The sequence below is a fragment of the Leiobunum rupestre genome, chromosome 3, assembly GCF_980474605.1.
Source record: "Leiobunum rupestre chromosome 3, qqLeiRupe1.1.hap1, whole genome shotgun sequence".
NCBI classification, from domain to species: Eukaryota; Metazoa; Arthropoda; class Arachnida; order Opiliones; family Sclerosomatidae; genus Leiobunum; species Leiobunum rupestre.
Window position 1 is genome coordinate 59863689 of NC_143386.1, and position 12374 is coordinate 59876062.

The following is a 12374-nucleotide window of genomic DNA, read 5'->3' on the forward strand; positions in this document are numbered from 1 at the left end:
ATCATTTGGTAGACATTGAAGTCAAAGCTTATTATGATATTTTATATATTTGAGATTTCATTTTATTTACATTTTTTTTTGCTATTAAAAGGCTTTCATTTTTATTAAAAGCTATGACTATGTATTGGTTACATTATCCTAGTTTTAAGAGATTAAAAGAGATTATTATACATTATTTACTACTTTCATTTATTTCCTCTACATAATGGCTGAGCAAAATCACCGAATTTCAACTTTAAGGTCTTGAACTAATGCAGTTTCGATGGCTTTATGTATTTCATTCACTTCACTCTGATTCAGAGGTCTCTCCATATGCCTATAAATTATTCTATAGCAGTGACTTGTTCTTTTTGTTTTGGGATGGGTGTAGTTATCGACCAACATAACCTGCTCTACCAAATTCCCTCCCACATTTCTCACCAAATCAAAAAAATCATTTTTCTCAAAGTTTTCCGTTATCCAAAAGGAAACATCATTGATGCATTGAGGATTTATACTAACAGGCTGAAAATATAAAGGATAATATTTAAAAAAATGTTCATGTTAAAAAATACTTGAATTATTACTTTATAAGTTATCATTTTGTATATATCATCAGTTTCAAACTGAGAAAGGAAACCACTATCCTGACTCCAAAACAAACGTATGTCGGGGATACCGTATAATTTCATGGCAATCCTTTCAAGCCCCATGCCAAATGCCCATCCAATTTTATAGTCAGCTCCAGCTTTTGCGAAATAAATAGTATAAACTAAGTGTCCTTCTTTCGTGCACTGAATTTTTCTATCTATCTACCTCTTTCAAGAATTGTATGTTCCAATATTCCACAACCAACAATTTCCAACCACTCATCATTCAACTTTACCTCCAATTCCCACGAGGGGTGTGTAAATGGGAAATAAGCATTGACCCATCTGTATTGTACACCTAAAAAGGTACATTTTTTAGATATTGTTGCATCGGATTTAACTTATAATAATAACCTTTGCCAAAAAGATCTTCTAATAAATTCGACAAACAAGATTTCAAATCGTGTTCCATTAATTTTACCGCCTCCATAGTATGGCATTCTTGTTTTTCCATAGATCTTACACTGTTTTCGAATATTTTCAGTGAGTTTTTATCCTTAAAACTCCTAAACATCTACCGCAAAAATAATAACACTAGAATGACATGGTGTTATAATAAACATATTAATTCAAAAATAAATAACTTGCCTCATGATCGCAACAAAGTCTACAAGCATCAACTTGGTGAAACACAGGATAATGATTTTTATCTATCTCATCTCGCCGATAAACATCGCCAATCGTGACAAAATTGTCTAACCCTCCACTAATTAAAGAGCTATTGTGAGCCGTTGTATGAGCTCTCAGCATATACTTTTGGTTAAGGTAAAAACTATCATTCACTTTTCTACTTGGGTGATCAGGTGGTACCAGAAGACTATCAAAGTTATCCGTAATTTTAATGATAGGACTCAATCGTTCAAACACCGAAAACTGGGGATTTCCCACCCGGTTTACATATCTGCTGTGCATATATTTAACGATTCTTTGTCGCACGTGACTTAATGGGTTGTTTTTCGTTAAATAAATGTTTCGACCAATATAAGAAAGAATTTTGGGGGTGATATTTGTATGATCGTCAACTATGAAATTTGAAAAATTCACATTTGTATTTAAACCTTGGCTTTTTAAATCTGTTACTTGCGTAGAATACCGTTGACATAATCGAAAGCAGTCTAAAGACACTGAAAACCTTTTCATTTTTAATTGCATTTTATATATATTTAGAATTTTTAACTAAAATATTATTTACTAAGCAGTAAGCAAGCTGTTATTAACGGGTCGGTAACGACTAACGAATTTAACGAAACGCCAAAGGAAAGGTTAAGGTTTCCAACTTTCAAGCAAAAAACCCCTGAGAAAACGATGGACGCGAACAGGATGTTTACACCGGAAAAAGCTAAACTCGGAAAAATAAATTTCAAATGTTTTATGCATTGAGTTGGGAATATTAATCTAGAGATCCAATCAAATCTGCTCCCGCGAAACAAGTTTTTGAAAATTACGAATGTGTCGTCTCCTCTAAAATGACGAGAAAACGTTATCATATGACCCGTGGCTCCATCCATTATTTGCCGGAAAACGCGTCTTATTTGAACGAACCATTGAGATATAGACGGCGCCACGGGTAGAATGATAAAGTTTTCTCGTCAATTGGGACCACACGGGGGTGACACGGCAGTATTCTTGATTGTTAAAAACTTGTTTCGCGAAATACTGAAATCCGACGTTTTGATTGAACCTCTAGATTAATATTCCCAACTCTATGGTTTTATGCAGTTTTATGGAAAATGGCCGGCTCCAGAAATGAAGTTCTTCGCCTTTACAAGCAATTATTGAGAGAATCGAGTGGATTTTCTAATTACATATTTAGGTAAGTGGCTTAGATTTAACTAAACAAATCTTGTATGTATGAATAGAGTGTGAATATTGCGCAAAATACCATTTTATAGAACAAAATACCGTATAAGGTTAAGACTCGGCCTTACACATGCAAGTAGAATATGGATAATGGGTTAGTTTGTTCCATGGATAATGGTAAATCGGAAAATACGCTGCAACTGAGCCGGCGACCAAGTATTGACATTTGTATGGGTAAAAAGGGTAGCTACTAGCTAATAAGTGAGATGAATTTAGAAATGGTAAACTGGGCTCTAACGCGATATTTCTAGTGATGGTTGATGACAAAAAATATTGGGGAGAGGGTACTTTTTTTAAAATTAAACAAAATCAAAGGAAGTGGATGTGACACCATGAATGAAATTCTAAAGTAAGCATAAATAATTATACTATGTCTAAACATATTTGTGTATAATATATGGAAAGAAATATAACTTTTTAACCATGGAAAATTATTTCCCAGAACATATGGTCTGAGGAGGGTGAGAGATGCCTTCAGAGAACAAAAGAATGCCGATTCAAAAGAAGTAACTAATCTGCTAGCTTTCGGAAAACGAAATTTAGAAATTATTAAAAGACAAGTGTGTTTGCGATCTTATTACTAAATTAATTAAATTTGTTCATGTTCTTAATTTGATGATTTTTAATAAAAATTTGTAGGTGGTTATTGGAAACCTATACAAATCTCCTGAGCTTGTGATAGAATCTGAAATTCCAGCTAAACATTATGAAAAAGCGTAAAATGATCTGTATCATTTCCAAGCTATAAATACTTAACAAATGAGATTGTTTTCTGAGTTGTAAGAGAATCACAGAAAGCTCTACTGATGTATATTTTATAGAAATTATCTCACTTATTTCCTTGTTTAAAAAAAACTTTTATGTGCTAGGTACTACCTTAAAATATTAAAAAAATAGTCAAAATATTTGTTCATTTCTAGAGTTATTTAAGGGCTTTCAATAATAATCTTTGGAAATAATTTTAAATTTTACGCTCATTTGACTTATTTTAAAAACGAAATACTACCAAAATGTTTGAGGCCCACACAGTTAGATGAAAAAACTTGGACGTCATAACTACGTCATCGATTACTTTGGTGAGTTCAGAAGCGACTAAATGAATCAACGGTTTCTTATTTCACTGGATTCGTGCTTCTTTTCCGTAGGCTCTGAAATTAGTGCTTAGTTTTTCGAAGTGTTTTGGTAGGGTTAGATTAAGTTAGTTACGAAAATACTAAGACAATGACAGCCTTTGATTTAATAAGCCGCACGAGACAACGCTCGATGGTTTTTTATATTTTGGCGCGCGCTGTCTCGTGCGGCTTATTAAATCAAAGGCTGTGAAGTCCCCTAATGTTGTGCAGCGCCCCCTTTTGTCTAAAAACATTTCAAGAACCTCATATTGGGAATCATTGCTAGGTTACAATCAGACCTTATGAACTAGTCCTGGCGAATCGTTCCTACTATGGATGTAACAAAAAAATTTAATTTCAAATCAATCGTAAAAATAAGTTGTCTCGCAAATGAAAACAAAATGTCAAGTACACACAATCCTCCCGATGTATTAACTAAATTTTAAATTTGAACCAATTTCCCATCATCTTGTACATTAACTTAAAGGGAGTATGAACTTCCATGTTTATGGTTGATCAACACATTTCTGCCACCAGGTTTAGCAAAAGCTAGGTATGACTGCCGCTAGTTACGTTGACAAACAAGTCGTAGCGAGTGTTAGCAGACGATTTTTCCATTGAATTCATACTCCCTTTAATAAACCCAAGAGGAATTTTATCGAAAAATAATTTTTTGCGTTACCTGGTTTTGGAAATTAAGTAGCGAAACGCGAACACCTTAATTTAAATTAATTTTTAGACAAACCAAATTTTTCGAGTTTACCTGGTTTTTGGAAATAAGGTAGCGAAAGAGTTAGATGGCGCCTGTATCAATGGGCACGAAATTCAAATATGGCAATAGTGCATGGGCAAACTACATCCTAGTTTGCCCATGAATAGTGCGTACGCGAGTTGTGGGGTCCCGCGAGTGGGCCAGAAATCTCACTTAAAAAAAAAACAATTCTTAATACAACCGAAAACGTAGTTCAGAAATGATCAGTACTAACTAAAAATATAATATTCAACGAAGTCACTCTTAATTAAAAAAAAGTATGTCGATTTTAAAAACCGCTAAAATGGAAAAATTATTAACTTCTTGTTCTTTGATTCCTTAAATTTGTAACGGGCTACCGAGGGCATGCCATATGCTTTCGATTGACATATCCCTGACCATTCTAGACCTAATTGTTGAAGAGTTATGTGGAATACGGCAGCGGTGAGCCCAGTACACACAAATCCCTGACGGATTGTGTATAAAAACAGCCTAATGTCATTGTACTATTAATTCGGAACCGTTTACAAATCGGTGGTTACGAGTTTTGTTTATCTCCCAAAAGATTAGGAGTACACTTTATATCGAAAGACAAAAACTTGACGCGTTTTATCAAATAGAAAAAAAACCAACAGAAGTTTATAAGCTAGAAGTATTCATTCATTAAGGGGCTTATAATTTCCGAATTAATGCAATTCTTGTTTAGACTAGCAAATAGTAATATTTACGATGCCCCCTCGTGTAAATTTTTCGTGAGAGTCATTGAACCGTGGTTATGAAAATATAAAAATTAGATGTTATATACAAAATATATTTTCCCATTTAAATAGGCGAAACTATAAAGTCCGGGGGGGGGGTGGTCTGAAAAGATGGTAGTCACGTGATTTTGTGGAGAACGGCAACGCCATCTATCCTTAGAATTACGAACTATTATTCATTTTATTCGAAATTATCTAATTATTATTAGTATTTAAAAAAAATTGTAATAGAAAAGTGGAAGTTAATTAGCTGTCTGCAGTATCTGGAAGGAATAATTTTTTCTTTACCGTCGCACGGCCAACTATGAACACGAGTTACAGAATCGAAGTTGGCTGTGATATGGTAGTCACGTGATTTTGTTTTCCCATTTTAGCAAGTTGGTTACTTTATACACTCTTTTACGAAGTCGGCCATTTCATTACAGGCCTAATTCAAAATAGTACAGGCAAGGGCGCCTGCACGTGCTCATCAGCTCGAGACGTCGCGTACACTTGAACGCGTGAAGCGGCCTTGCATGCACTATTTGAAATCAGACCTGTAATAAAATGGCAGCTCTCACAAATAAGGATATAAAAGAGTGTATAGTTTCGATTATTGGGGTCGGTCCCGGTGAGCCCTCTTAGAAATGATTTATTTCGAGGGTCCCAGAATTTGTTTTGAGAGTCAATGATCCCCGGATTTCCCCTATTTACAGGTCTGTTCTTGTTTATAAACCATAATTTCCCGATGTAATAGTTTTAGAAATCACTATAATGGTTAAGAAATTTTGCTACGCTCTATTTGTTCTTCAGAAACGTATTTTGAAAAATCAGCGGCAGCTTGAAGCACAGAGATATACCGCTCAATCAAACAATTTTTTGTTAATACGCACTTCAACTTGCTTTAACATAACTAGCGCTAATTATCAGTATCTTCTCTTAAACCTAGACTTGAAAATGCGAAACTCTTTGATCCACCATAATTTGCAAATAAATAGATATCCACCAAAAATTTTAAAAATATAACGCTTCCTAGTTTTCCGTGCATGTTTGTTTTCCGATTTTCACCGATAGAGGGATAAGAGCAGTCGTGGAATATCCCTGCATTTAATCAAAGATAATATAAATAAATAAATAAAAATTAACCGAAGGCGGAAGCATTAGATGGATAATCCATCGATAAATAACCCTCAGAAGGAGTTGTAAGGCAAGCGTACAAATGTTGGCCCGTTTTCGTCTAGCTAATCGAACAGCGCGCCATCTAGCGCTCTTCTCGGGAGCTGTAAATTCACCACATAAATATGGTCCAAAAGAGTAAGCGAGGTTTCATTGATAAATGGTAAATACATTTTAATGATTTTTTAGCTAGAACTATTATAAAACAATGTGAGCATACATACTTATTTATTAAGTAAGATGATTAAAAATTAAATGTAACTTCATTGATAAGTTTTTTAAAGTTTTTGTTAAATAATTTTTAACTTTTAAGCCTTTGCTGAAGTTATTTATAATTTGCAGATATTTTTGAAACCCAATTTCAAAGAATAATTATCAAATCTATTGAGAAGGTAAATGACATTTCAAGCAGACCTTCGGATACTAAAACATACGAAGTTATAAGTTTAAAAACATCCGCAGGATTTTTTGCTGAATATAGTAATGTCAAATTAACCCGACGTCGGTTACTATTCCGCGGCCACCACGGTACAACTTTTCCCAATTTTCCAATTTCAATAATATTAGCGAAATCTATTGGTTTCAAACATTTAGCACTGAAAGAGGCTGCGCGTTCTTCAAATTAGTCTCGCGCAAAAGTACAATCTTGGCTAATTACGATAAAATAAAAGCGCGTGTCAAAACTATTGAGGTTAGCTGTACTTGTGGTATTTAAAAAAACTTACGTTATGAAAACTGGCGAATTACATTTTGGGTTGAATACACAATGAAATTAGAGGTCAATCAATTGAAAAGGCAGATTTTAATTTTTGATTGACTGATTTAAATAGACGTTTTTTTTTAAATCATCAATTTGAATAACCTATTATTCTTCAATGTATTTATGAAAAAATCTACAAAAGTACTTTCTTTAGCAATATCAATTTTGAGCAAACTAAATAGAAATTTAATTTAATTAATTAATTAAATTAATTACGATAAGGAAGAAGGAAAACCGTCACCCGTTTGTGTTTCAACGCGTGGGAAGACGTAGTTTTAGAGGACCAATTAGATACCGGGTCGATGTGATTGACGTTTAAGGGGAGGGGCATATAGGCAGACCCTGCAGGGAAAATAGGGAGAAACGCCTCATCATAATAATTATCTCTAAGTATAAACACGTGTAACATAATCACTGATAAGTGTGCCATAAAATAATTTTCTTTAATGAAACCTTGTTCACGGGATATGACGAAAATTACGTCACTCCCAACTCCGTGACGAAAAACGCGTCATCAGTTTTACTGATGGGAAACGAAAGTCAATTAGGCGGATTTTGAAAACGCGCGGAATTCACCAGTTTCAATAATGTAAAGATATTTTCAAATACCACAAGTACAGCCAACTTCAATAGTTTTGACACGCACTTTTATTTTATCCCAATTGGCCAGGATAGTACTTTTGCTTGCGAGACTAATTTTAAGAACGCGCGGCCTTATTCAGTGCAATTGTCTTTTAAACCGATAGATGGCGGTAATGTTATCGAAACTGGAAAATTCTTCGTGCGTGTCTAACTTTAACAATCTGTAGTTTATCTCGCAATCACGTGATTTCGTTTCCATGGTAACCTTTTCAATAGCGCAAGGATTATAATTATTTTGGAATTTTTGCGTCCCCTAATTGTATGTTCCGTCTCATTGAAAGTTTTTCTATGAAAATGTTACACAGAGGCATACTTAAGAGTATGTTACATATGATAGTTCGAAATTATGCTCTTTATTTTGTTCATTATTTTCAGTCCGGCGGACAATGGCCCCCGGAAAATTATGTTACGTTCTTATAACTCTGATGAATAGAGCTGACGTTCTAGTGTCAACCCTATTATCGGGTATTATTTCAAAGTAAACACAATCAAGTTCCCAGAAAATGAAAAGCCTCGTCTTAAAATACGACGAGCTTGGCTTGCTCTTTTTATGGGTCGTGCAATGTATAATACATTACGCTCTACGTGATTCTATACTGAGGTCCATCTACCCCAACCCAAACAAAGGATGACGCAATATTCTACCGGGGTTGGGGGCACCCATCGGAATGTTCTTCGATCGGGAGTTTCGGGGTGGGAAGAAGCTTTTTTTCCCCCATCGCCGCGACAACGTCAGGTCGAGAGAGCGCAAACGCGTTTCGCGTAAAGCTTCTCGGAGACGCCGCTAGGGGAGCCTCGAGTTGAAGGACGTTTGACGGTCACTCACGGATCGAAAGAGCGGGAAGTCGGGGGCTCCTACGAGATTATATATTTTTCCCTCTTATCGAGAAACCGGCCGGCGGTTCGCGTTCTAAAATTGTTTACATTTATCGACGCGCAGCGGCGCTGTTTGATTTCGAAATTAAAACCGTAACAAACCCGGCTACAGGAAGACCGTTTTAGGGCGATAGCTACGACAAAGTGTTAAAGGTCAAAGATGCCGCGGAGAAGATTGGAAACGAATGAGACAAACTCCTAAAAATATCTTTTGTCGACATTTGGGAGAAGTGGCCAATTTTGCGCGCGGAGGAGGTGGGTGGTGGTTTGTTTTTGCGTCGCTTTTTTTATCAGCTTCCCCGTTCCGATCGCTCGCGCGTAAGATGCGACGTCTCTCTCTCTACCTCGAGTTTAGGCCTTAAAGTAGAGATAGAACTGAAGAAGGAGGGAAAAGAAAAACTATTTTTTAGCCGACCGCCGTTTCTAAAAAAGAAATGAGCGAATACATCGGAGCTACGGGCGCTTGGCAGTTGCACTGCACTTTAAGTTTGGCCAGTTGCCGATTACGAGCCGAAACGTTAGCTCGCCGGCTTCATAGCAAATTATGGGCGCCCGGCAGCCGATACGATAACGGCGGATCCAACGCCGTCGAAGGAGGCTTTTACGAACGCTGCGAAGTCGACCCGGCCGAGTCCCTGGTCGAAGAAGAGCGCGATTGTTCGGCGGGGGCGGCGCCCCCGTTTCGACCCAGCCGAGGCTTAAAGTCCAAGTACGGCGTCAATGCCGGCTTCGTGAACGTGGGGAATTATTGGAAGGATACTGCTACTGGTACTATGTTCGCTACAGCCATGGCTAACAGCAGTTCCTTAGACGACGAAGAGTTCTACGACCCCGAGGGTCATTTCTCCTCGCCTCCCAGTCCCGCCGAAGACCACGAAATTATCGTCAACGCCCCCGTCAGCGTGGCTAAGCCGGGGGAGTTCGCCTCCAACCAACTACCCGAGGAAGCCATCGGCGAACAAACCAAGATGTTACGCGCCACCAAACGGAACGGCGGCTCCAAGATGGTGACCAACAACGAAGAACTGTACGAGAAACTGGCCCAAATCGCCGACTCTCTCAACATGTCCACCAACTCCTCCGCGGATGACGATGTCCGCCGGGTTCGCAAAGACTTGGACGAATGTGACAGCGGCATCAGCAGCAACGGCGCTCTCTTCAACGTGGTACCGGTAACGCGGGACGAACCGGTGGTGCGCGAACCCAAACCGGTCAACGGCGAACTGTTCGACGAATTGGAAGTTGACCTTCCCGAAGACGAGCTCGAAACTCCACGCGCCGCGGACGAAGACGAAGTTCCGCTTCCGCAAGAAGGCGAAGAGGTGAGAGAAACCGCTATTCTTACGGTTGGAAAATTCAGCGTGACCCCCGTGCTACCACAAACGCTCGATCCGCCCGAAGTCCGAGTGGAAACGGCCGACGAATCCTTATTGTCCACGAGCCCCAAAGAGCCGCCGACCTTCAAGAACTCCTTGAGCATCGACAGCGTCGTGTCCTACTCGCTGGACATCAAAAGCGGCGGCGATTCCAAGGACGAAGACGACGAGTACGAGTACGAATTCGACCGCAAAGTACTTCTCCGCAGCACGTCCTTGAAAACGGGCAAAACTCCTCCGGGCACACCGAGACGCAAAAAGATAGTTCGATTCGCGGACGCGCTGGGGTTGGACTTGGAAGTGGTGAGGCACATCGTATCCGAAGACCTCCCTGTGGTCCCCGCTTCGGCGTTCAACGATTTGAGGATTCCCGGCAGCAACCAGCACGCCGTCGCCGTCCCCGCCGGTTCAGCGAGCAACCAGGCGAACGCTCCTCGGGACAATCGCGCCCTGTATCCTCAGTTCTCGCAACCAGTAACGGACCCTTACTTCCTGGATCGAGTCCGAAACCAACGAGTGTGCCTGGAAAACATCGTCGTCAGTAATCTTTCGCTGTACGGCGTCGTCAGGGTCCTCAACGTCTCCTTCGAGAAGAGCGTCCTGGTACGGTACACCAACGACGACTGGATCAACTGCTACGAGTCCCTGGCTGAGTACATCGCCGGTTCCAACGACGGTTTCTCGGACAGGTTTCGGTTCACCTTATCCCAGTCGGGGCTTTGTCCCGGACAGAAGGTCACCTTCGCGGTTCGCTACTTAACCGAAGGACAAGAGTACTGGGACAATAATTACGGAATTAACTACAGTCTGAAGTGTGACCTACCGGCGACGGTCGCGCAACCTACGTCGGAATCAACCGAAAGCCCGACTTGGATGTTCGCTTACATGTGAGAATGGAAGATGTAATTCTGACTGGACACTATGGATTAATAATGGCGATCGGGTGCATATCGTATAATGAGTAACGTACAAAATATTTGAAGCGATAATAAAGAAAACGATTGAGTTGCTGAGTTGCTGTAGACCGAATAGAGCAACGTCATGAAATACCCGTGTCCCCTTTCAGTTACATTTTTATATGTTAGCGAAGTACGATGCGCGATTTGAGATTACGTGTGTTTAGTTATTTTAGCCCACCAAAATGCGTTCGCAACTTTGAGCGGGCTTCTGACATTAACTAGGGTTGCTCCAGTCGGTCTATAAAACTACGCTACAAATTTCAAAAGTCGCCAAAAGCATGTAGGCGTACTACTTTTCATTTTATAATGTACTTTAGATATAACTATATAGAATATTTTGTAGAAATTTGTGCCTAGGGTATTTCTAAAATGGCAATGCATCTATATATATTTAAATATTACCGTAGTCATATTTCAATTTTACAAGAAAAAAAAATAGTGCCATAAATGTTTGTGCGAAAAAAAAAGGTTATATTTAAAATGAAACAATTCTACGTTCATAGTTTCATAAAAAGTTCTTCCAAATGCCGTTTAAATTTATCTAAATGTTTATTTTTTAATAAAAAGAAATGAAAATAATAACGTATGTTTTTGGAATTTGAAGATATCGTAAGTAACAAAATGGTTATAAGTATGACACTACTTGAAATCCCTAAACTATTGTTGTCGTCTGCTCCGCAATTAGTCTGTCTCGTTAAAACTTCGGTGTCGTACTTATCTATTATGTTTTTTACGATTGTACTCCCTTACTTCAACGAAAACAAAATTTATGACCTTTTGACCTTTAGGGGAAAGCTATTTTGGAAAGGGGTCGTCTAGAATCTAGATTGTGATAAAGGTTTTTTTCCCGTAATTTCGTTTCTTTTTTTAATTTTAGTCCAAATAACAAAATTAGGCTTGGTGCCATATAGGTTAGGCTTAACCATAAATAAACACACAATGGGGTCAGATTTAGAAGAAGTATAAAAATATCCGCCATGCCTAATAATAAAACATAACAGCCCTAAAATATTTTAATTATTTTAAATCGTGGCCTTTGGATGGTTATTATATATTTAAAAAATACAGATATATAAAATGTTGAAGATTCTGGTTACAAAAATTTAAATATAAAAAAACACCACAAAAATGGTACCCTATTTTTATGATTAAAAGTGAATGTACCAGTCAATTTCTTTTGTAAATACACAACACAGTCTTTTTGTAAATATGTTGGCGAGACAAATGTAGTATTTTAAGAAACACAGCTTCAATGTTGGAAGTCAATAAAACAAAGCTGTATAATAATTTAATTTCGCATTCAATTTATTTATACCAAGATTGTATTTGGGTTAAGGAGAACGTACGAGTCAGTAATTCAAATTGAATCCCTGACGCCGTCTGCCGCGAATTTGTCTTAAAATATTTCATTCTTAAACGTTTAATTAAAAATTGATTCCTATGTAAATAGTAATTTAAATAATAAAATATAATACTACCTAATTAACATAGTAAAA

At 38.0% G+C, this 12374-nt stretch overlaps 3 protein-coding genes across 3 annotated transcripts; 2 read left to right on the top strand and 1 right to left on the bottom strand.

Annotated features, from left to right (window-relative positions):
- Window positions 1-80: 80 nt before the first annotated feature.
- PheRS-m (Phenylalanyl-tRNA synthetase, mitochondrial) lies at window positions 81-1856 on the bottom strand. Its single transcript, XM_090170249.1, has 5 exons — window positions 1218-1856; window positions 984-1143; window positions 796-927; window positions 567-727; window positions 81-504 (listed from the first exon to the last, which is right to left on the bottom strand). Exons 1-5 carry the CDS (start codon window positions 1779-1781, stop codon window positions 220-222), a joined length of 1302 nt encoding a protein of 433 aa, XP_090026375.1. The 5' UTR covers window positions 1782-1856; the 3' UTR covers window positions 81-219.
- A 489-nt stretch (window positions 1857-2345) lies between these two features.
- Window positions 2346-3392, top strand: bcn92 (LYR motif-containing protein bcn92). The gene is made up of 3 exons (XM_090170250.1): window positions 2346-2442; window positions 2932-3049; window positions 3129-3392. Exons 1-3 carry the CDS (start codon window positions 2360-2362, stop codon window positions 3207-3209), a joined length of 282 nt encoding a protein of 93 aa, XP_090026376.1. The 5' UTR covers window positions 2346-2359; the 3' UTR covers window positions 3210-3392.
- A 5124-nt stretch (window positions 3393-8516) lies between these two features.
- Window positions 8517-12096, top strand: Gbs-76A (Glycogen binding subunit 76A). The gene has a single exon (XM_090168862.1). The coding sequence runs from the start codon at window positions 8978-8980 to the stop codon at window positions 10808-10810; it is 1833 nt and encodes a 610-aa protein (XP_090024988.1). The 5' UTR covers window positions 8517-8977; the 3' UTR covers window positions 10811-12096.
- Window positions 12097-12374: the final 278 nt, after the last annotated feature.

Bases quoted from the DNA above. Each gene is read 5' to 3' on its own strand.
- PheRS-m (XM_090170249.1), bottom strand. From the start codon at position 1,781: ATGCAATTAAAAATGAAAAGGTTTTCAGTGTCTTTAGACTGCTTTCGA. The intron at 1,144-1,217 runs GCAAGTTATTTA...TTTTTGCGGTAG, and splicing joins GACTTTGTTGCGATCATGAG to ATGTTTAGGAGTTTTAAGGA. The intron at 928-983 runs GTTATTATTATA...GTACCTTTTTAG, and splicing joins AGAAGATCTTTTTGGCAAAG to GTGTACAATACAGATGGGTC.
- bcn92 (XM_090170250.1), top strand. From the start codon at position 2,360: ATGGCCGGCTCCAGAAATGAAGTTCTTCGCCTTTACAAGCAATTATTG. The intron at 2,443-2,931 runs GTAAGTGGCTTA...ATTATTTCCCAG, and splicing joins TTTTCTAATTACATATTTAG to AACATATGGTCTGAGGAGGG. The intron at 3,050-3,128 runs GTGTGTTTGCGA...AAAAATTTGTAG, and splicing joins TAGAAATTATTAAAAGACAA to GTGGTTATTGGAAACCTATA.
- Gbs-76A (XM_090168862.1), top strand. From the start codon at position 8,978: ATGAGCGAATACATCGGAGCTACGGGCGCTTGGCAGTTGCACTGCACT.